Source organism: Exophiala viscosa (genome assembly GCF_022695815.1).
Source record: "Exophiala viscosa unplaced genomic scaffold EDD37scaffold_5, whole genome shotgun sequence".
Lineage (NCBI taxonomy): Eukaryota > Fungi > Ascomycota > Eurotiomycetes > Chaetothyriales > Herpotrichiellaceae > Exophiala > Exophiala viscosa.
In genome coordinates this window covers 862,555-885,878 of record NW_026944357.1, presented here as the reverse complement: position 1 = coordinate 885,878, position 23,324 = coordinate 862,555, and the positions used below count along the sequence as shown (strand labels likewise).

General features: G+C 52.7%; 9 protein-coding genes across 9 annotated transcripts; 3 read left to right on the top strand and 6 right to left on the bottom strand.

The window, feature by feature from the left end:
• Positions 1-41: 41 nt before the first annotated feature.
• Positions 42-4,235, bottom strand: EDD37DRAFT_650180 (uncharacterized protein; the record flags this gene model as incomplete). Its single annotated transcript, XM_062818221.1, has 2 exons — positions 42-161; positions 213-4,235. 2 exons carry the CDS (start codon positions 4,233-4,235, stop codon positions 42-44), a joined length of 4,143 nt encoding a protein of 1,380 aa, XP_062670187.1.
• Positions 4,236-6,128: 1,893 nt separating this feature from the next.
• Positions 6,129-7,168, bottom strand: EDD37DRAFT_406886 (NAD-P-binding protein). Its single transcript, XM_062812400.1, has one exon. The coding sequence runs from the start codon at positions 6,983-6,985 to the stop codon at positions 6,158-6,160; it is 828 nt and encodes a 275-aa protein (XP_062670186.1). The 5' UTR covers positions 6,986-7,168; the 3' UTR covers positions 6,129-6,157.
• On the top strand, positions 7,091-8,187 carry EDD37DRAFT_407017 (uncharacterized protein). Its single transcript, XM_062812402.1, has one exon. The coding sequence runs from the start codon at positions 7,351-7,353 to the stop codon at positions 8,116-8,118; it is 768 nt and encodes a 255-aa protein (XP_062670185.1). The 5' UTR covers positions 7,091-7,350; the 3' UTR covers positions 8,119-8,187.
• Position 8,188: 1 nt separating this feature from the next.
• Positions 8,189-9,304, bottom strand: EDD37DRAFT_407059 (uncharacterized protein). The gene has a single exon (XM_062812404.1). It carries the CDS (start codon positions 9,155-9,157, stop codon positions 8,258-8,260), a length of 900 nt encoding a protein of 299 aa, XP_062670184.1. The 5' UTR covers positions 9,158-9,304; the 3' UTR covers positions 8,189-8,257.
• A 788-nt stretch (positions 9,305-10,092) lies between these two features.
• EDD37DRAFT_406572 (uncharacterized protein) lies at positions 10,093-12,771 on the top strand. The gene has a single exon (XM_062812395.1). The coding sequence runs from the start codon at positions 10,360-10,362 to the stop codon at positions 12,631-12,633; it is 2,274 nt and encodes a 757-aa protein (XP_062670183.1). The 5' UTR covers positions 10,093-10,359; the 3' UTR covers positions 12,634-12,771.
• Positions 12,772-13,182: 411 nt separating this feature from the next.
• Positions 13,183-14,605, bottom strand: EDD37DRAFT_609297 (uncharacterized protein; the record flags this gene model as incomplete). Its single annotated transcript, XM_062815124.1, has 2 exons — positions 13,183-14,362; positions 14,415-14,605. The coding sequence occupies 2 exons, from the start codon at positions 14,603-14,605 to the stop codon at positions 13,183-13,185; spliced, it is 1,371 nt and encodes a 456-aa protein (XP_062670182.1).
• Positions 14,606-15,739: 1,134 nt separating this feature from the next.
• Positions 15,740-16,086, bottom strand: EDD37DRAFT_650174 (uncharacterized protein; the record flags this gene model as incomplete). Its single annotated transcript, XM_062818220.1, has 3 exons — positions 15,740-15,766; positions 15,823-15,904; positions 15,959-16,086. 3 exons carry the CDS (start codon positions 16,084-16,086, stop codon positions 15,740-15,742), a joined length of 237 nt encoding a protein of 78 aa, XP_062670181.1.
• Positions 16,087-16,104: 18 nt separating this feature from the next.
• On the bottom strand, positions 16,105-19,806 carry EDD37DRAFT_406685 (armadillo-type protein). The gene is made up of 2 exons (XM_062812397.1): positions 19,503-19,806; positions 16,105-19,454 (listed from the first exon to the last, which is right to left on the bottom strand). Exon 2 carries the CDS (start codon positions 19,331-19,333, stop codon positions 16,439-16,441), a length of 2,895 nt encoding a protein of 964 aa, XP_062670180.1. The 5' UTR covers positions 19,334-19,454; positions 19,503-19,806; the 3' UTR covers positions 16,105-16,438.
• Positions 19,807-19,947: 141 nt separating this feature from the next.
• On the top strand, positions 19,948-21,596 carry EDD37DRAFT_406673 (phosphate system cyclin PHO80). Its single transcript, XM_062812396.1, has one exon. The coding sequence runs from the start codon at positions 20,147-20,149 to the stop codon at positions 21,308-21,310; it is 1,164 nt and encodes a 387-aa protein (XP_062670179.1). The 5' UTR covers positions 19,948-20,146; the 3' UTR covers positions 21,311-21,596.
• The last annotated feature ends 1,728 nt before the right edge of the window (positions 21,597-23,324 follow it).

Genomic DNA, 23,324 nt, shown 5'->3' with positions numbered 1-23,324 from the left:
CCTGCAACGTGCTCATATATGCAAAAAGGCCCTTATGCCGATCATAATACCTCGACCACTTGCCCTTGCACTGTCGGACGCATATCGGTCGAGTGTTGAAATATGCTCAATATTCCCGAGCTTCTGATCATTAATGCTAGTACAATCAAAGCGAACGGAATCTGCGACACAAGTTAGCCGAAAAGAACATAGTAAAGTTGATCCGAACGTACCCAAAAGAAGAACAATTTTCTGTCACGACTCAGCGCGACCCTTTCCACTTCCTGTATCAGGTCTAAACGACCAGGCTTCGCCGATGATGAACTGGCGGCATGTTGGTCATCCGAATGCCTCTCAAAGTGGATATCTGCTGCTGCATCTGTGGCCGCTTGAAGCGCAGAAGACTTTTTCAGAGCCCAATCCTCACTGCTACCCTCATTCTCTGGGTATAGGTCTCCGTAAGCAGGAGGCGGAGACGGTGCAGAAGATGAGGTGCCGGTCAATGTCTCCCACCAGCCCTCTCGTGGGGTGGCCTGCTGTCTCGAGCTCGGCCGTTGTGGGAAGAGAGAGCTCACCCGGCGAACCATTGGTTCTCGATAGTCCTGCAAGGCTGCTAGTGGCCCATTGAGGTTACCAAGGTTGGGCATTACTGACTGAGCGCTCTCATTGAATTGGTGCAACTGCGCGACGAGATGATCACGCCATGCTAACATATAAGCTGAAGGTGCCGTTGCAGGCGCCTCACTGGCACCATCCGTTGGTGGAATAAGAGACGGCTGAGCTGTAATATGCTGTGCACTGTTCCTCCGCGAATGTTGCATGCTTGCCACAGCCCTGCTGATCGGACGAGTGAGTGGCAGTGGCATTTCGAGATCACCACTATGCAATCCTGTGGGCGTTTCTTCTTCGTTTTCGCTATCGTCCGAATCGTCCGAGTCAGTGACCGTATACTGATCTGAGGCTGTATCCCAGAATGACCTGAGGGAAGATGAGCTTCTGCTATGTAGCCGCATAGGAGTTCCCCCAGTACTGCGAGAACGGTAATGAGCCACCGGATTCATAGTGGCTTGATATGCGAGCAGTGAGGTCGCTAGGTCGGCGGGAGTAAATTGGCGGAGGCTTCTCGCCTTGTGGTTGCCACCAGCTAGCCGGAGTCGGTGAATGACATGCGTGTGTCCGTTCATGGCGGCATGATGCATGGGTGTATGGCCATTATTGTCGACCAAGTTCGGATCAGCCCCTCTAGACAACAGGCCGGCCACGAAGCGAGTCAACCCCAGCGATGACGCCAGATGGAGCAAGGTGAGGCCAGAGGGTCGGCGAAGATCGAACCTTGGCTCCTTGACATGCCTCTGGTCATCCATTCGTTCCAGTACATTGAGCATGGTGGCCTCCAATTCAAGCGTATCAAGCGGGGCGCCGTTGGAATAGCCAGCGCTGCGCTGGTGTCCTCCATTCATGCCGTAGGCACCGTGAGATGGCCACATCGAATGTGATTGTCCTTGTAAGAGCTGCTGAGCGGCTGAGTACGGGTCATCGGTCGGATGCTGCAGCTGCTTTCCGAGAGTCCTCAAGGCAAGACGGAACATTTCCAATTCTCGATCATCGACATAAGTGAATAGAGAAGGTCGAGTTTGAGACTGTGGCTGCATCGTAGAATATTGGGGATGATCATGCTTGAAGACAACAGCCACGACGCCAGGCTGAAGGGCAGGTGGCGCAATGCAGTTCAGGCACTTCTCTCCCCAAAATGTGGTCGTGGTCGCTTCAGTGTCTCCAAACATGACTTCAAGACCCTGGTAAAACCCATTTCCGAGTAGAGTCACCTCAGTGCCGCCTGTAACAGAGCCTTCGGCAGGCACCAATTTGTGAATAAGGGGAGGTGGACGCCGAGCTGGATGCTGCATGAGTTGGTTGTTGACTGCTTGCCCAAATGCAGCATCAGAGGCGCCGAAACTATTTCTTGCGGACCCTGGGCTACCAGGTCGGCTTGGCTGACGAGAGGGTGGCGCAGACATCATTGCTTGGCGAGGGATATTTTCTAGACTGAAAGAGCGATTGATGCTGGAACCAAATGTAGGGTCGTTGCCACTTGGGGTAGGCGGACTGGTTCCATATGGTCCAGAGCGTGACGGAGGCAATGCATATGGACGATCATGAGGGCCCATGTATGATGGCATGTTGGGCGCAAATGGAGAGGAAGCGGCAGTATTGGGCATGGTCGAAGGCCCATGCGCCATTTGTTGAGTGGTATCCAGGCGTGTCATTGTAAGACCCGATGGCACTTTCCCAGAGCCGCTTTGTTTCCTCCTCTTAGTCGTCGGGCCAGTAGGTCCAGTGGGAGATGCAGGCCTAGAAAGATTTCGCGCAGCCATAGTGCTTGCGGTGTGGTTTGACATGGTAGATGGAATAGCAAACGGATTTGCCGCCGGTGCCATTGGGAAGCTGGGATTGAAGTTATTTTGTAGTCCCTGCAGGTCCGTCGTTGAAAAGGATTGCTTGAATGATTTAGGGTTCACAACCGCTGGCTGGCTTTGCTCTGGGCCTCCGGTGGAGAAGACACCAGCACCTGGTACCTGGGGCGTCGTAGTCGGCGCAGGCACAGGAAGATTCGATGCGGTAGGAGGCGCAGTGTGGGTTTTGTGGTCGTCAGTGATCATGATAGAATTGGTCATAGCCTGAGCAATGACCTTGTCTTTCCAATCCTTGATCGTGAAGATCACTTGGAAACCCAGCTTTTCATTCTGATGCCGACAATAACACGCAATGCGCATGGGAAGATCGACTTGCATTGCACTAGGCGGCGTAGCGTTGCGTGCAGACTCCGCTTGGGCCTCGTGAGGCACTTCAGTCCATTCTTTGATCTCGTTCGTATTGAAAACCACCACCCTTCTTTCCTCGTCTTGTTTAAACATCTCTTCCTCTTCTGGTTTCTTCTGCTTCTTCCTGGAGGCTCGTTTTCTCTCACGCTGTATGCATCCTGGACAGATGCGTACTTCTCCGCCGTTCAACGGCCTATCTTCATCGTCTTTCGAGGTGGAAGATTCGGACGAGGAGGCTGGACTGGGGCGAGTATATGGTGCTGTATCTTCTCCTCGTGCACGTGCCCAGGCCCTTTGCAACTTGACAGGATCTTGCATGGCGCTTGTGCAAACCAGGGACGTGTGAAGTTCCAAAACCTCTGGGGCGCGGTGCGCTTCCGGTTTGGCCAGGAACTTGGGTTTCGACACCGTATACCTCGGGAGCCTCAACTTCTTAGCTCCGTGAGGAAGTGCAGCAAGAGTCAATTTGATGGGAATCTGAGTCTCAACTCGAGACTTCAAGGAAGTTGGTTGCACCGTCAAAATCTGGGCACCTTCAGCAGAAGTGATTGTGGATGGCGGGGACGAGATGTCTTTAGTGAACGTAGATGGAGTCGCACTAGACTCTGGATCAAAAGTAAATGCGGCGCTCGAGAACTGGACGTTTGGGGAGAAAGTCGCATTCCCCGGAGAATCGCCGTTCATGGTGATATGATTGAATGTCTCTTCTAGTCCAGAGGATGGCGAATGCTTACTCCACGGAGACTGGCCTTGCGCAGAAGGGAGCATCGCATTCAACGGCGATTCTTCTCTGGAGCCAGGGAAGAAGAATTGAGCTTGTCCGTTCGCGGGGAAGGGAGCAGCAGATTTCTGTTTAGCGTAAGGCGCGAAATTGCCCTGTCTGTTGAAGGGCTGGGCAACCACGGCGCGCTTCATAGGGTTGTCGCTCATGGCGTCAAATCCGCTCGGAGTGCTCGCAGCGGTCTCGAAGTCGAATGCCGAGTCCATTTCCTGGTTAGTCGTGTCGAAATCCTGATCCATACCCACCATAGGCGCGTCCTCGAACATTTGCTCATTTGATGAGATCGAGAACCCGTTGATGCCACTTGACCAAACACTTTGTGCAGTTTCTCCTGCTGGGGGAGATGCTGTTGAATTCGCTGACATGTTGCGCTTTTGATCCGAAGGTGATTCGGAAGAGGAAGTGCTGGAACCAGAGGCCGAGTCTCGAGGTGACCTTGCAAAAGAAGCACTATCTGGACGAGGACTGTAGTCAGTCAACTCGCGTTTGATGGACAAATCGTTGGGATTGAGGTAGCCCGCCGTAGCCGTGGAAGCGTCGCCATCAGGAGCCGGGGTGTCCAGAAACGCATCAAAATCCTGACCTGCAAAGCCTGGCGCTTGACTCAACGAGCCCCCAAACAAGTACATATCTTCATCTTGGATCGATGTCATATTGCTGGAACTCCTGCTAATTTGACCCAAATGTGCCAGACCTTCTTCGACTTTACGACACCATGTTTCTCGATGAACAATGCGGTATACGACGGGGCCGCGCAAGAGGGGGTTCGAGCGAGAAGGTTTCTGGCGCAGGTAGTGGTGTACTGTGACAACCGGCTTTACGATCAAAAAATTAATTGAAGTCGACTCGTACGTTTTCTCGTGGGCTTCGACGTTGGCCTCAATAGGACCCTCTCAGCAGCAAATTGGTTGATCGTACGGCGGGAAAAGAGTTCGTCGGTGAGGTCCAGAAGTGGGCAGGCGAATGAACTCGTGAAAATTACAGAGTGGCCCGCCTTCGAACAATAGAAGATGTTGATGGTATTTCGTCGACGAGAGAGTGTAGTGATGTGACCAAGTATGAGGTCGCAAAGAAGAGTGACAGAGAGTAACCTGACTTGGTAGTGTGTGGAGGAGGAATAATGGATGGATGGCACTCTGCCTGCAAGAGGAATGATGAGCTTTGCCCGCATGGGCCGCAGTTAAGTTACTAGCCTTAAGTTGTCTGGGTCGCAGATTCCCCAGAACTTCAGGATTGCGATCAACCCACCAACTACGGCTTTCGAATACTATTTTGCCTGTTTATTCCTCTCTCAGGCCTCGACTAATCACCATCCGTCGCCTATCTTACTCACAGTCCTAGCCTCACAGCCACCTGTTCTTCTTCGACTCCTCTGGCCAGCGTGTTGAGTTCGAAGCGCCCTTCTCTCGACTGACCATCAATGATATTCAAGGTCCTCATAATGTCCATTTATCTCGATGCATCTAGTGGCCCTGCGATGACCTGCCAAACACCCCGTGCTGCCGACCCCGTTCGCTCCGACTGTTGATGATCTTCCCGTGTTGATACGTCGACGCGCCTCGGGCACCTGGCAAGCGAGTCCAACGCCACACGCATGTCGGACCGACTGGTCAATTTTGAGAGATTTTAGCACACCTTGCTAATGCATGAAAGCAGTCCCCGCTAATAGATAGGCGGCCCAGAGAGGGCCATATACTTTGTCGCGACGTACTCATGCTTTACAAAAAGCAAGGAACATCTCTTCGAGGTCTGTTCTTTGGCACTGATTTATCAACGTTATGATGTTGCAGAGTCCCTGCAGAGGCTCCTAGCTCAATTGAGTCTCCTACTGTTTCCCATAAAGGTACTGCAGGCGGAACGGCTATCTCGAGTACATTTTTAACAAGTCCTTTTGTTCGGGTCTCTACGCCACTGTGTTATCAATCATGCTTCCATGTCCCAGCATTGGCCGTGGTCGTCACACAATAGTGTATCCTTTCGACACTTGTCCTCACCCTGCTGCTGACACTACTGCACCGTAGCGCAACAAATATGAGGTTTCCATACTATATCTGCCAATCGACGACGCTGAATACGATATACGGTGCTCACGCCACCCATACCACGCTGACGATGCACTCACAGCGATCTAATGTCCACCCCAAGGAATGATCTCTGTGGACCATATAACATGTATATGTGTCCTCCCGCTATCCCACCGGCTCTTTCCCTTTCTTGCCCCAACTCACGGCGTAGAATGGACGCAGAACTAAACCTATAGGTTGGTCGCCAAATATGCCAGCCTTGTGGTCGCCTCAGAACCCGAGTATTCACCGTCTGCAAGACTGTAAAGGCCGCGACACCGGGATCGCAGTGCTTTGCTATCGAATCCGAAGCAATAGAGAGGTCAAGATATCATATCTGCCCAGAGCTGACGATTGCAAACGCCACGGCTCTTCTACCACGAGGACGTTTTCTTCCAGATTACCCAGCTATCCTGTGTTCACGTGCGTGGCTGGGTACGGCTGGTTTGACTGATGAGGCCACACTACCCAGAGATTGTATGCGTACTGGGATGAAGAACATGCGATCTCCACTAGGCCCCTTCCCCATTCTCGAGCCAGTAGAGGCTGCCACTCTTTCCTGAGTCAACAGGCAACAATTGACCAGTTATGTTGCCTGCAAAGTTGTCGCTTGCAAGAAACAAACACGCCCTTGCGACAGCTTCTATTGTAACTGGTCTTCCCAAAGCTACTGTTGCTTCGGCCTCCCGCCACCTGGCACTTTCGTCTGCCCTACACTCCTTCCTAAACTGGGCAGTGTCCACGGGTCCTGGCGCGACTGCATTGACACGAGCGCAGGGATGCATGCTCACAGCATCCCGTGCAAGAGACTTGACCAGACCATATTGGATTGCCGCTTTGGAGCTTGCATAGGCGGCCGAGGCCGGCACCCCAAATCTCCCGGCTTCGGACCCAAAAATCACGGCGGCGATATTCCTGTCCCCTGCTTTTGCGTGATCTCGTATTCCTCGAAGCCAGCCTCGACATGTTAAAAACGTGCCGTCGATGTTGACGCTCATCACTCGTTTCCAGTCCGCAAGGGGCATATCTGCGAGCGAGCCATGGGGGATGTAAGACAAATCCAACCCAGCTACGGCAATGCATGTCGCTATCAGCCCGAATTTCTGCCTTGCTGTTTCCATGGCTTCTTCGACACCATTCTCGTCAGTGATGTCCACTACTTGTTGATGCAGTCGGTCGTGTGTCCTGTAGGTGGGCTCAGCAATATCGAAAGCAGAGACAAAGCAGCCTGCGCTAAGAAAGGCGCTCACCACCACGGAACCGATTGCCCCACTCGAGCCTGTCACCAGAACATGCGTGTCTTCGAGGCCCAAGCCGGTGTCGAAGTCCATGTCGGCCATTGTGAGTTCTTGCGTGAACAAGCAAGGTGAACCTCTACTCTTGATTGAACCAGTGGGAAGCTTTAATATGCTTAACAGGCGGAGCGGAGAAGACCGCCCAGCCAATTCCTAAAGCATTGCCAATGGTCGTCGCAGACCTCGTTAGCTTGAATTAGATATACTTACTCCTCCTCATTCATACTGTTTCGGATATAACGTCAGCACTAGACATTACGCGGGAGATGCCATCAACTTGATTGATTCAACCCCAGTGACCGACTTCCCATTGTTGAACCCCAGCTTGGACTCCAGGCTTCTCCAGCTTTGTTCAATCACCCTTTCGTATCTGCCAAATCTCATCAAACTCCCACGACCTCAGTATCACCATGGCCGACGACAAGCCCTTTGACATGATCGCCCGAGGCCAAAGGGGAAATAACCTCTTGGGCAGCGCCATCTTTATCGGTCTCCGCGCTGCCGACCCATTCCTCCAACGCCATCTTCTTCTCAACTCCCCCCTGCCCGCTCTCGCACGCATACTCGGCCTACGTGCTCCACGCCTTCCACCGACCGGCGGTCTTCCACTGGCCGGTTCGGGCATGACTCCCTACCAGACCCTCCTCTGGGCGTTCTCCATCGGTTCCGCAGCCAAGCACATCCTCTGGATCACCGCGCTGGCCAACGAACCCGTCAGTCCTTCCGCGGGCGTCGCAATATCGCTGTTCAACACGGCGTGCAACACGCTGAACACACTAGTATTCGACCTTGCAGGAGAGAATCCCACCTTCTTCCCGCCATGGAGCATGTACGTCGGTTCGGCGCTGTATGTCACGGGCATCCTGGCCGAAACTATCAGCGAGATTCAACGCAAATGGTTCAAGGACGACCCACGGAATGAAGGGAAGGTGTATGCGGGTGGGCTGTCCTCTCTTGTCCGCCATGCTTCGTACTTTGGCTACACGCTTTGGCGGACTGGGTATGCGATAGCCTCTGGTGGACCGCTGTGGGGCTCTGTCGTCGCAGCTTTCTTTATCTCGAATTTCGTCAATCGATCAATTCCCGCTCTGGATAATTACATGGGCAAGAAATACGGCGAGCAATGGGCCAGAGTCAAGCGAGACGTGCCGTACGCCTTGATTCCCAGAGTATGGTGAAAAGCATGGCGAAAAGGAGTTGTCATTTTGTTATCATTACACTATTTCATTTGCATTTTGGTCGTTAAGCATCATTGATCAGGCTATGAGAGATTCACCCACAACTCCTGGAAGTCACAATCCATCCTTCATCAAGGTGTCAGGAAGATCGGGTGCTCCGACCGACAGACTCCTCACTCTCATCGTACGTTGGCAATGTGTCTTTGGTAGCCATGGCTCGTCTGTTGCGCTGCTGCTGTCGAAGGTACCGAGCCCGTCGAATCTCAAATGCAACCACGAAGAAGAGATACAGCACTACCATGACGGCTGCCACGGTGCCGTATGCAACACTCGCTTTCCTGGTCTGCGAGTCTGTCTGGAACGGGCTGCTGGACGCCAATCTGATTCCAAGGCCACCGTTGATAATGGCCAAGAAGATCAAGATACGGCCGACCCAGAGATGAAGGCGACCGATGGGTGTCCGACCGGGTGCCTTGGTGGCTTTGCCAGCTGCCTTGCCCAACGCTCGCTTCTTGTAGATGCGGTGATGCACGAAGCCGAAGATGGGCTGGAAGAAGGCAATGGCCAGAATGGCCAGACCCAGGCGTGGATGAGAATTGTCCCAGATGCCGTATGCCGAAGACTTTTCGGCTAGCCAGATGCCCATACCAGCAGCCACGACGAAGATGATATAACTCAGGATCTGCCCGACTGCGTGGATCCGAAGGACGACAGGGTTCTGGATGTCTAGTCGAAGGAGAATGGCTAGCGATGGGATGAAGATGACCCAAACCAATGAGGCCAGGACAGCGTGGGCAATCAGGATTGATTTTGCGCGGTTGTACTCAGCCGTGGAACCGAATATCTCGGCGCCGTATGCTGAATTCGAGGAGGACGACGAGCCGCTGTTTCCACTGCTGCTGCCACCATTTCCATTTCCGTTTCCATTGCCAAAGGGATCCCCACCGCCGTTGATCCCTCCAAATCCACCCCACTGAGCATTAGCAGTGGCGAACAGCAAAGCCGTTGAGAAAAGAGCACGAGTCGTGCTCCTGGCCATTGTCGCTGGAATTGACTTGTTGACGAAGACAAGGACGCTATCTTCAGAGCAAGGTCAGGAAAGAGAAAGAGTGAGCAAGAGGGCGGACTACCGGTTCATGAAGGTTTCTGGGGTAATACCAAACTCCGATGATCTACAAAGGGGCTGGAGAGGAAAACCCGAATTAGCGGTGCCTTGACCAAGAATAGCCAGACTGTGGCAGCGTGCAGCAGAGTCAACGAATCATCATAGACGCATTGCAGAGTGATTGGAATGCCTGAACCGGGTGGGCTTGGGACGGATACGCGTCCACTCTAGGTCTGGCCTTGGGGATGTGCAAAGGCAGGTTTTAGGGGCTCTTTAACGGAAACATTATTGGACACCGGGCACCTACTGGCCGATTCTCCGTTAACTTTATCCTTGATGTCTGCATCACAGCCACTTTTTGTCTCTGCCAGATGCCTTTAAAGGACTGATCTTTGCCCAGGAACTGATGCAGTATTGCTCCTGCATGTTCTGTTTCATCAGGACAATTATCGTTCAATAGGAAGCCTACGGATGAAAAGGTGCCTGAAGGCATGACGTGGTCCAACGTCTCTCGGGGTTCTACTGAGAATCCTTCTTCGATGTGAAAGTGAAGAGATAGGCAAGCCGTTCGTCGACACACAGCAGCACCCTCGGGATCCTTGCCTGACGTGCACTTTTCTCAGACATGTTCACGCAAATTCTCGTAAACTTGCGCCGTGGCCTTGTCACTCGCATCAGCAACCAGGCTGTGCTAGCCTCAAGGACTTTCCAGTATATGCGTGGCTGACTATGTAGTTGTAATGACACAAGCATGAGCCTGTTAGTCACAATTTTTAACTGCAGTTCAGGGTCTGGCAAAAATGCTATCAACCACATCTTCACCCGACTTTTGCATCCGAATCCTACCTAGGTATTCACAATCATAGCGACCTTGTCGACTTGCGGTCAGATTATGATAACAGCAATCTTGCTTCCGATCTCGGCTTGAATGCTGCAATTGACTGCAAATGTCGTGACCATTTCGTCTGACTCAGGCTGTGCTTTGCTTCGCGTCCACAGCACTGATCTGGCATGTTGACAGATGACTTATCACGCATATCCTGCACCTCGTTATGCTCGTACTTTCGCTGCAAGTGGCCGCTTTGGCGATATCCTTGAAACGCAGCACCGCTGAGGCTTGAGCGATCCTGACAGACATGGCCGAGAACAGACGCCGATCAGCTCGGGAACGAAAGGTCAACCCAAAATATGCAAACGACGGCTGGGATAAAGGCACTCTACGCCTCTTGCGAGAGTCCTCTGAATCGTCTGGCTCGAGTCCAGACGAGGCTGCGGAAGCAGAAGAGCTCGATACTGATCTTAGGGTCAGAGCGGTCAAAGCCAGAAGCGGTGGTGATGCCTCTTCAGCTGATGGCGATGACGTCTCCATGGCATCAGCTGCTGTGTCGAAATCTTCGGATGTTGATACGCCTGACGAAGATGAAGAAGAAAACGCAACCCTCGCTTCCGATGAGGATGCTGATGCTGGAGACGCACCACGTCGACGCAATCGCCGCCTTCCTCGAAGCGCCATTAGTACAACGGCGCACTCAAGGGGGCTCCCATCTGGGCACCAGAGCAGCGGAAAGTCTTCAGTCTACCATCTTACATTTGGGCCCGACATCGAAGACTTACATGATGTGTTGCAAGCTCGAGACACCTGGTTGAACGGCCGCGACATTACGCTTCCCAGCCGTGCAACGCTGTCTGCTGCTCATGCAAGTGAGAAGCCGGTCGGTGATACAGACAATGCACCCACGAGTACTGCCAATTCATTGGTTGATCCGCCTACCGACCACCAGATCCTCACACCTATTGGCAACGATGAACTCTATGCAAAATATCTACTACAAGACAAACCATCTCACTCCGTCGTTCTTGGGCTTTGGGGTGGACAACAACTGTTTCCGTTGGAATACTGTTCACCCTTAGACTTTGGTCAAGCGTGGCCGAAAGCTTCAAGTCTCGACCAGGCTCAGATGCCCACATCACAGGAACATTATCACGAGGGTTGGTTGCTCAATGTCGGTGAAAGAGTACAATGCCTTGGATGGGCTCCGGGACAAGATGGAGTACAGTATCTGGCCATCGTTACAAGATGCACATCGACGCAGAGAAATCTGGCAGCGGGTGAGGAAGACATCCGCCCAGCATTCCATCCTTCACCACCATACCCATCCGCCATCCAGATCTGGGCGTTTCAAACCCAGCCGACCAAAGTCACAGGCATCCGAACGTTGTCCATGCGGACAATGCCCCGACTAGCCGTTGTCATCGGCACAGACTGGGGCAATATCCGCCACATCAAATGGCGTCCTCCACCAGCCCCTTCGACATCACCAGGTCACGAAACATCACAACACATAGGCCATCTAGGCATCCTCTCTACCGACGGCCACGTTCGCATCCTCACTATCCCCTTCCCACCCAGCACATCTCCGCTAACTCTCCACGCGGACCGCGCAGGCCTGACCATCCCACCACCACCCAACACACTCTTCACAAGTCTAACATTCGCAACCCCGACAGACCTCATACTCGGCTGCGCAGACGGCTCTATCCACATCTTTGACCTCGTGGACCCCTCACCAACCCCACACCTCACCCACGACCAGCACAACACATACATCCTATCCCTCTGCGCCGCCACCCCATCATCTTTGTCGCATTTCATCGCCAGCACCTCAGCAACAGGCGAACTAACACTCACCGACCTCCGCAGCCCGGAACAAGACAGAGTCTCCGTCGCAAGAGCCTGTTTCCCAGCCAAAGATTTAGTTTTCGCACCCTTCACCCGCACATTCATAACGACGCTCGACCGCGCAGGGAATACACACACCGAGTCATCCTCCGCAACCTTCATCGTGGCGCACCACCTCCGCCACTTCCCAACAACCCACCGCATCGCCAAATTGCCCGAGCACACTGGTGCGGCGACCGCACTGGCTGGTTCTTACCAACATCCGTGCATCCTGGTCGGTAATGCGAGAGGACAAGTCTTCGCGACGAACTACCTGCGCAAAATCATGCCTCACCGCAGAAACGATCCGCGTTCGAAACCCGGTGCGATCGCCTGGCTACAGAAGGTGTGCGAGTATGACTGGAGGCCGGAACGACCCTCTACTGTACACGCCTCGGCTAAAGGGCAGACTGGCGATACGATAGACCTGTACCACGGCCACGATACGAGACGAGGAGTATCGCGCTTCCACGAGGGCTTCAAGCCCGACAAAGTCGACTTTGGAATCACGACCAACCCAAAGAAGAAAATAGATAAACAGGATTTGGGCGCCGCGGAACCTATTTTCGAAGAGGAGAATGCTGTCACCGCGCTCGAGTGGAATCCGAACCACTCTTGCGCTGGGTTCGCGGCCATGGGATGGGGAAGTGGGATTTTGAGAATCCAAGATCTAGCTCATGATATGGAATGATGCCTTGGACACAATGATCAGAGTCGTACCAGGAATTTGTTACCAGACACAAAGGAAGTGTAGGTCACAGTCGAGACATGATCACGGAAAACTGACGCAAGATGACTTGATCTTGGAGTTAATGGCCAGCAGGCGGTATTGGAGAGTCAACTACTACTACTGTAACTACTTCATCTCTTTCTGTGTCCATACTTCCACACCTACCACCAAGATCACCGTTTTTTGTCCAGAACAGCCCTGCTCGTCTTTTGCAAGCTCTTGAGGTACATTGCTCAATGCCTGTGATAGAAGACATCCTTTTTTTGCCGATTCCCATGCAGTGGTGTACATGCTCAATCCTCAATCAAAATTCCATCGCTTGCTTGCGCTTTTTGGTTTTGAGATATCCCGCTGGACCCGACGCAATGCTAGAGAACCAGGAAAGATTGGAGAAGCAGAAAGTTGCTGAGCTGGCAACATATCGAAGCGGCCCAGAAAGTCCGAGATCAAAGTCGTAGCTTGCAAGCATGCATACAAGATCCGTCCTTACGCCAGCCGAAACTCACTTGATCAGCTCTTGTCGACTCGTGGACCACCACCACGACCTCTTGACTGTCCTCCGCGGCCGCCACGGTGACCATCGCCGCGCCCACCTCGTCCCCTTCCTCTGTGCTCTCCCCGGCCACCCCGACCACCTCGGCCACGACCACCTCGTTCACGACGCACTTGCTCGAAGCCGTCGTTCTCAGCAGCAGTCTTCTCTTCTGCCGCAGCAGCAGCACCGACTTCCTCAGCCCAGTTGCTCGATCCGTGCATGGCAGCAGGGGTGTTGGCTAGACCAGTGTCGGTTTCGGCAGGATCACGCGGAACCTGCACCCATTCGTCGTTGTTTGCACTTGTGTCAGTGATGGCTGACGCCTGAGGATCCCACGAAGATTCAGCAGCTGCATTAGCAGCATCGTCTCCGGTGGCAGCCTGCTCCGGGATAGCCACAACCTCAGGCTCGGCGGACTCGGTCTCGTTGGCATTTGTCTGGATAGCGGTAGTGTCCTCAAGCTCGGTCAAACCAGCATTGGCCACGGTATTGTCGGTCTGAATTCCCTCTCCTGTCGGCACAGTATCATTGACTTGGGCTTCATCAACTTCTTCGCTCGGTTGTGCCGCCAGGTCTTGTGCTCCTTGCAGCGAGGTTTGTTTGACCTTGGCAAATGTGTAGTCAAGAGGCTCTCCCTGGACATCGAGCACCTTCTCTTCTGTGCCGTAGATGAGGCTCTTCAAAGTTGTCAGAGAAGCGTCATTTCCTTGGTAGACCAACAGTAGAGCACCCTCGAATGCACGAGCCTCTTCGGACTCAACATCCTCGGACTGGCGCTTGGAGGCTGCGGCATGCAAGAAATGTGTAATGACTCGTAGACCATCCTCAACTGCCTTCGTCTTGATATCTTCTGCATCTTGAGACACTTCCTTCTTCACGCGAGCAATCTCAGCTTCGTGTGCTTCAGTCAGTCCAGCCTTCTCTTTTGCAAACTTCTCCTCAAGCTCATGAGAGAAACTTCTGAAGGTGTGCAATTGTTCTTCCAATTGTGCAACCTGAGCTTGAAGACCGGGTTTCTTGAGGATCTGTGCCTTTTGATCCGCATTGAGCTTCTTCTGGGCAACCAGATCATCGAGTGGAACATCGGGGTTTTCGGTTATGACTGCATCAGCTTTGTGGGATGCTGCAAGTTTCTTGTTGATGTTGCGGATGTTTCTGAGGTCATTGTCAGCTGAGCTCATATACTTCTGTAGGCTTTCACTCATACCTCTGGAGATCCTTGATGAACGAGCTCTCGCCAGGAATGTCAGGGCCGCCATTGGCAGTGGGATGGGCTTCGGTCGTGGGTCCTTCAATTGATGGGCTGGCGGTACCGTTTGTGGAAGGAGCGGTCTCTCCCTTTGCCTTACGCTTCTTCGCCGACTTTGAGTCAACAGGGACAGTATTAGCAGTGGCCATGGTGCGAGGGCGAGCGGAGACCGGGTGTTTGATTTGGGGTTGAAATCCGGGGTCGAGCGCAGGACGCAATTGGAGTAAGACCGTGTGGCGGATGGATCTCAATTGGTAGAGTAAGATGGAAGAATATGCAGAAGTTCAATGTGTGCTTAGGGAGTCCTAAGAATGAGCTGTGAGGACTGTAAAGATGAGATGGAAACGGAGTGATTGTGATTGTGATTGTGCTAGTTCACTCGCGTGAGACTCTGAGCAAATGAAATAATTTGTACGACGCTCCGGTCGTCTTGGAGAAGCTTCCCGCCAAGCCTCTCAGCCTCGCCCTCACAAGGCTGATTACTACCAGGTATCCTTCTGGCTTCTGCAGTGTCCTGTTCAAGCCGTTGCAAGTCAGTCATACGCAGTTCCAAATCAGACTTGTACGCGAAAATCCTTCGACTACAGATTGAACCGAGTATACAATCTTCAATATCCAAGCCGACACATCGTTGCCAACCGTCGTTTCCCGCGCCTCTTCAACCTAAGCTGCTCACTTGTTGTTCACCAGCAGACCCCCGGTTTGGCAGACGAACACGATCCACATTGGTGGTCGGCCACTACATCGAGACCCTGTAAAAAGTTCATGCTTTCAGCTACGGCGATATTCGAAGCCGCTTTGATTGTCCACCACAACCCAGCACAAGGTCAAACAGCGCTGATTGCTGTATGGACATGGACTAGTGTCTTCAGGCACCTGGATAGATTATAGCTCCATCAACCTCAGAGACGGATTGAAAGATATCCTGGTGTTGGCGTGAGGGGTTTCGTGATGCTCTCATGTTTCCACCAAGGATTCAAGGATTCAAGGGCCCGAGCATGTCCGCTGAGATGTCAGGCTACGTCGCTTCTGGATGCAGATAGACACGAAGCATATCTCGGCGCTGCAGATCGTAATGAAGTGATCGCCTTCGTGGAGGCTGAGTGAGAGAAGCTGCAATGCCTCGTGGCAGAGTGCGAGTCTTCGCAATTGACGGTATTCGCCTGTGTAGGTATTCCTCTCATGAGCGCAAGGCCTTCATTCGGCCTAGGACCGCTTTGACCGGCCAATATCTACTCGAGCAGATAGGAGATGGCAGACATTTATATCTTGAGCTGGCCACTTCAACCTTTGAATCGTCTGAGAGTCGTCTGTCGAACAATCAGCACTGCTCACACCATCTATCACGGATTTAGTAAAGCCTCACCATTGTGACTTTTCTGATATCCTTTGCGGCGACGTTCTTCTCTCCCTCACTGCGTGCTTTACGGGTCGCATTATCCATGAGTCTGTACAGCCCTGCGTCAGCGATTTTGCTTGCACGTGAAGGGCACGCGTCATACTTTTCAACGAACAAGACGTAGTTGAGGTAAATGAGCGAGTCAACGCCTTTGCCGATATTCTTTCTCGAATGGCCTTTCACTATCTTGCGTACAGTCGCCCTGGGATAGTTTTTCTGTGCAGAGGCCATAGCGTTGAAGATGCTGGTCATGTCAAGAGTATGGCTACAATGATATATTCGGAACGACAAAAGTAAACAAAGGCTCGGCGGGCAGAGTCCGACTGCCGAGGCTAACCAAAATTGGTCCCGGAGGATATAATACCGACCTTCAGCCTCGCCCGTACGGCCTCAGCCTTACACCACAATCGAACGCAGCACTCAACATGTCGAGCTCTGAAAGGTATTGATAGATTGACCGACTATTGGTGACACAGTGTTACTCGATCTTTTAAAATTACCCTGCAGCGTCTCAATTGCGCTGTGCAGCAGTTTATTGATGACTGTGAGAGTGTGGCCTGCCACGGCGCCTAGATGGCAGCACCTATGAAGCCATCAATTTTGACATTAGATGCATAGCCGACTTGGCCCGTTCCCTCACATTCAAGTCCGGATCGCCTTCAAGCTTTCTAAGCTGCGCAACGAACCCCAATTTCTGAAGTTCAACGGCTCGAAGCTTGCAGGCCGCCCGATCGCTAGCATCGTCCTCATACGTCAAATTGATTGCGATCCAGCAGCACTGTGCCCGAATCTCGCGGTCAGCATGGTTGCAGAAGGTCAAGACCTGCTTCATCAATGCCGTCTGCGAAGCAATCACGTTCCTCAATCTTGGCTCACAAGCGCCAATATGAACGAGTATGTAAAGCACTTTGACCACGATGACGGCCGGTGCTGGTGCTGTGTAATTCTCCTTCCGTGTCGGACCCGCCAGTGTCCTGGGCCGCAGTCGATCCAGCATGATCCGGAAGAAGTCGTCCTGCCCCATCTCGTGAAAGATGTATTTGACCAGATCTGACGCATTCTCTCCACAGAACAAGTTCCGCAGAAGATCAAGCAGCTGAGCTTGTATGTCTATATCGTCTTTAGTGGTATGCGTGGTGTCGAAGCTGTTTTGATCAAGCCCTGCTTCATCTGCGACAGGCCCGCCAGTACGTTGGCTGTCTTCAGCTTCTTCACTCATGACAACATCCTGTGCGGATTGCCGGGACACATTTGTCGTAGGAGGATATTCCCGCTCCACGAGGCCAATAACCTCGCCTTCTGGAATGTCAACAGGATCGGTCTTGATAAGCAACTTTATCCAACTCGTCCCGAGCTCGTCGACCACGTCTTGTTTCAATTTCCTGCTTGCATTCAGCACCAACTGCTTGAGAGCCCATAAGGACTCCAGTCGAAGCCGCGCGTTTGCGGAATGTGCTTGCTCGCACAGCTTCTTCACCACACTCGACTCGCCCACGCTTTCTTTGACCGGACTAAAGTCGATGGCCAGATTGGCGAGTACTCTAGTAGCAGCAATTCTGACCTCCGGATTTGTCGAGCTCATGAGCTTGATGATCGGTTTTGCGACCTCGGCCTCGATCAACTTCGTCCTCAGCGCCTTCACAGACCTCGTCAGCACTCTTACTGCTCCGCATGCGGCAAGGATGACGGGAGCAGAGTTTCCCGTGATTTCCACCTGTTGGCCAGCACCCTGTTGTATTTGATAAGGTTCTAGAGCTTGCATGATATGGACCAAAACACCTTGGTCGCATATTTCCTTCCGATAGTCGTCGTCGAAGGGGGCAATTGCTGCAAGCGCTTGTAAACATCCCTCACGATAGTCCATGTCACGCCGGATGGTTGACGTCGGACCACCCAGTCCAATCCTAGTACCTGGCACAGAGCTTTCAGTAGATGGCTCCTCGGTTTTGTGCGGTTGCCACGGTGCAACCTTATGCCCAGCAGGACTATCGAAGGTCGACTTGAGGCCTATGGACAGGTTAGTAATGGCATGGCTGTCAACTGCCACGCTTTGCATCTCAGCATCGTCCATAATGAGCCGCGCCAGGACAGCTGGAACGGCTTTAGCATAGTGCAAGCCATTGGAGAGGATTGAGCTGTTGCTCTGTTGTGTTGTATCTGGTCGCGTCGCGTCGGGCTCGAGCATTCGAGTAAGGAGCGGCACCAGCAAGGCAGCAAACGAAGGACCTCGTTCTTGTTTGACATAATTCAGGCTGTAAAGATTGACCAGGAACTTGGCTGCCAGAAGACGCTTCTTTGCACGTGAATTGCGCACAACATATAGAAGCCACGAAACGAAAGAGCTTTCACCCATTTCGTCTGCGAAGCCTTGTATCGTGGGTGAGTGTGCCATTTCAGCCGGCGCCGACAGATATGATGGCCTGCGTTTGGGCATGGACACGGCGGATCCCAACGACGGAAAGCTCATGTGGGTGGCCGAATTCGCCTTCTCGGCCACGAGCGTACAAGGTAACAGCGAATCAAAGGGGCCATAGACGCGGGAGCGTGGAACCGCTCCTCCTGAGAAGTAGCTCGTTCCCCATGGTGCCCGCCGGATGTCCGAAGGAGAGAAGTCTTCTTTAACATCAGGTAGGACTGCTCTGATTGCTGGGTCGCCAAGAAACAATGCCGCCCGCGTTCTAGACTGCTCAGTCAACACGCAAAGCGCTTCCAGTACGGGTGGTAGATCGGCGAAGGTTGATGCGGGTTCTGGTAGGCTGAAGATTACGGCGAGGTCGCTGTTTACACCTTCCGCGGCGGGAGGTACAAGGCCTTCTGCCACCACAAATGATGCCAATCGAACAGCCAGCATCGTTAAAAGCCCTTCCTGAACCAGGGCACGTTTGTGCAGCTCTTGCGTAACAGTCTTGCACAGCAAGGCTAACATGGCATCGCAAGCCTGCTGAGATACCACGGTATCGCCGGCACTGCCGACGACCTTTGTTATGCATTTTATGTACTCTCTCGAGTACAATAACTCGGCCAGTCTACCATCTTGCGACCATTGACCGAGACTGGCAGGTGGGAGGTTGTCCGCGATGGCATTGAGACATCTTAGTATGGCGAGGGTCGTCCTTGGAGATAGTGGCAACAGCAGACAGGAAACGAGGCTCCGCAAAACATCTGTTTCGAGAATGGGTTGAACGAAAGCCGGACCTTCGTGAGCAATTACGCACAGGATCTGCGCGACTTGTGTGCAACCCAACTCTTCATCCTGGTCCAATTGTGCGTCGGCATCTCGTGAAGCCAGATGGGCCAGTGTGTGTGCGAGGGAAGGAATGAGGCCCTGACGGATGTATTCGATCTTGCGCGAGAGATGGCCACTAAGCTCATACTTTACTTTTTTCAACGCAGCCGACTGCGCAGCAATGTCGGACGCACTACGCAGCGCCTCCAAAGGCTGCAACACCGCTGTTGCACGCCTGGAAGGGAACGCCATACGAAAACGTAGTTGGTGTCATCAAAATATCGAAATAAATGTGGATGATGATGATGTATGTTGTTGATGGCCGCAGTCGTGTGCTTCGGGTCACTCCGTAATAATGATCAGAATTGGCATTCTGGCCCGTAATCAGCGATTGCAGTGGACAGCCTGGCAGGCTAGGTACCTAGGTACTTATTAATAAGCCCTAATCAGATGGCATCAGTACTGCCCTGGAGATGTTTTCCGTCTGGGCGCCGACAAATCAATGGCCTGGGGAATTCCAGCCCGATCTCCAGGGCTGCAGGGTACGAGTGGAAGCCACAAGCGAGTCACAGTGGTGGAAGCGAAAGCGTGGTACCCAAAACCGCGGCGCGCCACCGAGAAAATGCAGGCTCTTGCGGCATCTGGACAAATTGCGAGGCTCGCTCATCCCACGAGGCTTGTCAAATCCTCGGTCTGTGTGCCGACACCTTCTTTTTGCTAGGAGACTTTACTTTCCATTCCCTCTCTCCCTCTACCCACTCGCAACTTTTCCTCTACCACTTGTCCTTGTATGCTATACTGGAGCAACCTACCTCACTATTCAGATTTTCACGCCATTATTCGTCAGGTATTCCCTTCGGCAAAACCTATCCGAACCTTTCTAAACGACCCTCTTTCCCCGCCGTGACCCTACAACCTCTTCTCCTCCTCCTCCGCGGGGACGAAAAGAGAGCCACATGGGCGCGACCGCACCGTCCTTTCTTCGCTTCATATCCCTACGGTGATGACCTATACCTTAACGGCACGAGCGGCTTGCGGCCCAGGTGAAGGCATCCGACGCTAAATATGCTAGCGACCTCGCCGTCCCCAAGCATCTCTGCGCGACATTTCGAGTCCGCAACCTCACACTACTCTCAGCAACGGCCTCAGTATGATCATTCGCCGAAGCCTGCCAGTCAATCTCGCGACAGCCCGGCTCGCAGGTCCAATCTTTCCCCAGACATACCATACAAGCCTCCCCGCAACCCCAGCTCAAGATCTCTCGACAGTTACAAACCTTCTTCATCATCAGCTCCGCCAAAACCCAAGATGGTAGACGCCGCGACCCAATACTCACCACCAAATCAGAAGGTGCCCTCGCCGCCCAGCTCCACGCCTAGCTCGAACATACCCACGTCCACAATAGCAGGACTTAATCTGTCAGAGCACAAAGACGTGCAATCAAATGCCAAAGCAGCAAATGAAGAGCTCAAATCCAGAGCCGCAGCGCTTGACAGGGTGGCGCAGCAAAGCCCAAACATAGCTCGCTCGACCGATCTGGCTCGACCTTCAAGGACGGAGGGCACACGCGTCCAGTCGACGCAAGCGAAGAGAAGCGCCGATGAGCCCGCAGCAATAACACCTCCTCACGAGGCTGAGGATGGAACAGAATTGCCGCCGCAAGCCCTTCAATCACCAGTGAAGAAGGCTCGCCCGGACACACCGCCCGTCCGCTTGATGCCGATCCTCTATCAGGACTGCAACACGCGCGACCTCGTCGTATTGATCTCATCCATGCTCATGGAACTTATTAGATATAACGATGCGATTCCGCTTCGAGAAGGTCAACTCACCAGATTCCACTCCCGCGCTCCACCGGGCATATCGGTCCTCGACTACCTCCAACGATTGACCACCCACGCCACACTATCTCCACCCATATTACTGAGCGTGGTGTACTACATTGATCGCCTATGCGCCCTCTACCCTGCTTTTACCATCAGCAGCCTGACGGTACATCGATTCTTGATCACGAGTGCCACAGTAGCGAGCAAAGGCCTGAGCGATTCTTTTTGGACGAACAAGACCTACGCCCGGGTCGGTGGTGTCAGCATGAAGGAATTGGCGTTGCTGGAGTTGGAATTTCTACAAAGGATGGACTGGCGGATAGTGCCCAAACCAGAAGTTCTGGTGGACTATTACAAATCTCTGATAGAGAGGAATGATCAGTATCAGCTGGAGGAGGAATGATCTAGACTCGGGGTTTTGAGTCGCATACGGAAGATCACAAGGTCTAAAATCCTGGATATCCCGGAAACGGCAGAGGTGGTCGTGAAATTCAAAGCCAACTCAATGTTGGGACATTATTGCACGCACACCTCCCCCGGTAGGGTCGCCGTGACTCTGAAATAGCGGTCACGGCCCCTGAACGTGCTTTCCAAGGCTAAAATGGATTTCTGAGAGGACCGCAGGGGTCTCGAGCGAAATATCGTACAAGTCATGAGCCAGCCAGACTCGTGATTGTTTTTTTAGATGTATGTAAAGTACGTCGGCAATTAGTCATTTCTGCACATACTAGAACACCCTTACACGACCATCATGATATCGAATTGTGAATACAGTGCCCGGAGTCTCATATCCTGGAATCGCCTCCGCCCATTTATTGCCTTGCTCCTCATGTAGCTCCTGCTCATCGAGGCTGGCGTTTGTGTTGCTTCTTTTTCTGCATGAGGATCGACAAACGAAGGGCCCAGAAAGGACGCATGAGTCGAGGCGACTCCGCCACGCGGATGTGGACGATATGCAATGGTCTAAGTCGGACACTCAGCTCGTGCGTTTCAGCGACTCGACAAAGGCCATGGGCTTTCTGAAAGCAACATGCCACGAGTGCGGAGTCAGCTCGTTTGTCTGCTGTTCGTCCAAGAGGTCGAAGCCCTTGTACTTGTCAACCCTCAGCGCAGCCCAGCCACAGAAGTACTGTATGAGGATGCGATCACGCTCAGCAACCTTCTTCGTGTCCATCGTCAATGACCCGATATCAGCATATCCCGGAAGTTGAGGCACTGTTAAAAGAACCCCATCCTCCTGGCCAGGCTTTTCGCCGGCGATATATCGATCGGGATCGGCGGCGCGTGGGCTGTTGTTCCAGGCGTTCGAAGCCTGGGTCTTTAAGCGGTGAATCACTTCCAGCATACCAATGTAGCTAGGGAAGAGTCAGCTGCCGTCTATACTGACCGGAGCTTAATGGCACTTACCTCTCCTGGCTGTTCTTGTCACAGATCAATAGTCTCCTGAGGATCCACTCTTTGACGTTTGGAACCAAACCCAGCTTCCGAGCGTTTTCCTTGCCGCGAGATTGCTCCTCGAACCATCTCAAGGCGAAGGAAACTTCTTCGGGGAACTCCATCATGGTATACTCGGTAATAAACAAAACCATACCTCTGGGAAAGAGCTTGGATATCGAGCTGTCCAGAGAGATGCTCGACTGTGGGAGAAATAGGCTGAAACAAGCGAGTTGTCTCACCCATTTTGCGAATGATTTCAGATCACAGTAAGCCTGAGTACCTTTGAGGAATAAGACAACTCCACATTTGGTGTTTGAGGTGTTTATTTCCTCTCTCATCTCTGCCCAGGCGGTCTTTTCTGTGTCAGCGTATATATGCCGCATACTAACAGATTCTTCTTCGGTGAGCCATTTGGTGATCGTCTGTGCTTCTGCGGGATGTGACTGAGCAAATGCGATGTAGAATATTGGTCGTTTCTTTTCACGTTCGAGATTCACCAACTGCTTGAAGGTTGCTGAAAAGGTAAGTTTTGTTTGGACAGATGGGCCTATCGCAACCTGATCTGTTGAATCTTCTCGGAGCGGTGAGTTTTGTTGCGACGGCGACCCAGGCGTTATGGGTGTTACTGGAGATCGTGTTGGATTCGATCTATCCTTGTTCATTGTCTGCGTTTCAGAGGGACTACCAACATATGCGCCCAGATGTTTTGACATGGCGTTCCTTTCTGTAACAAGCCGTTGCAAGGTATCTCGCTGAAAGGCTGGGTCTCTGGTTCGCGTCGTCGTGTCCTTCATGATGGAATCATTTGGTGCCCCTCCTATGTCTGCTTCGGCAGTCGAGTCCTTGGACTGAGTCGCCACTTCCTGTTGGGAAACCCAGTCTTCCACATAAAAGCCAGGTAGTTTGTTGCGGACCATGACATGTAACCGTGATTCAGATCCTGATATCGGTCTTTGGCCATGTCCACTCCATCCCGGGGC

What these genes read in the sequence shown, in the direction of transcription:
- EDD37DRAFT_406685 (XM_062812397.1), bottom strand. Translation starts at nt 19,333, where the DNA reads ATGGCGTTCCCTTCCAGGCGTGCAACAGCGGTGTTGCAGCCTTTGGAG.
- EDD37DRAFT_407059 (XM_062812404.1), bottom strand. Translation starts at nt 9,157, where the DNA reads ATGGCCAGGAGCACGACTCGTGCTCTTTTCTCAACGGCTTTGCTGTTC.
- EDD37DRAFT_406572 (XM_062812395.1), top strand. Translation starts at nt 10,360, where the DNA reads ATGGCCGAGAACAGACGCCGATCAGCTCGGGAACGAAAGGTCAACCCA.
- EDD37DRAFT_407017 (XM_062812402.1), top strand. Translation starts at nt 7,351, where the DNA reads ATGGCCGACGACAAGCCCTTTGACATGATCGCCCGAGGCCAAAGGGGA.
- EDD37DRAFT_406886 (XM_062812400.1), bottom strand. Translation starts at nt 6,985, where the DNA reads ATGGCCGACATGGACTTCGACACCGGCTTGGGCCTCGAAGACACGCAT.
- EDD37DRAFT_406673 (XM_062812396.1), top strand. Translation starts at nt 20,147, where the DNA reads ATGCTAGCGACCTCGCCGTCCCCAAGCATCTCTGCGCGACATTTCGAG.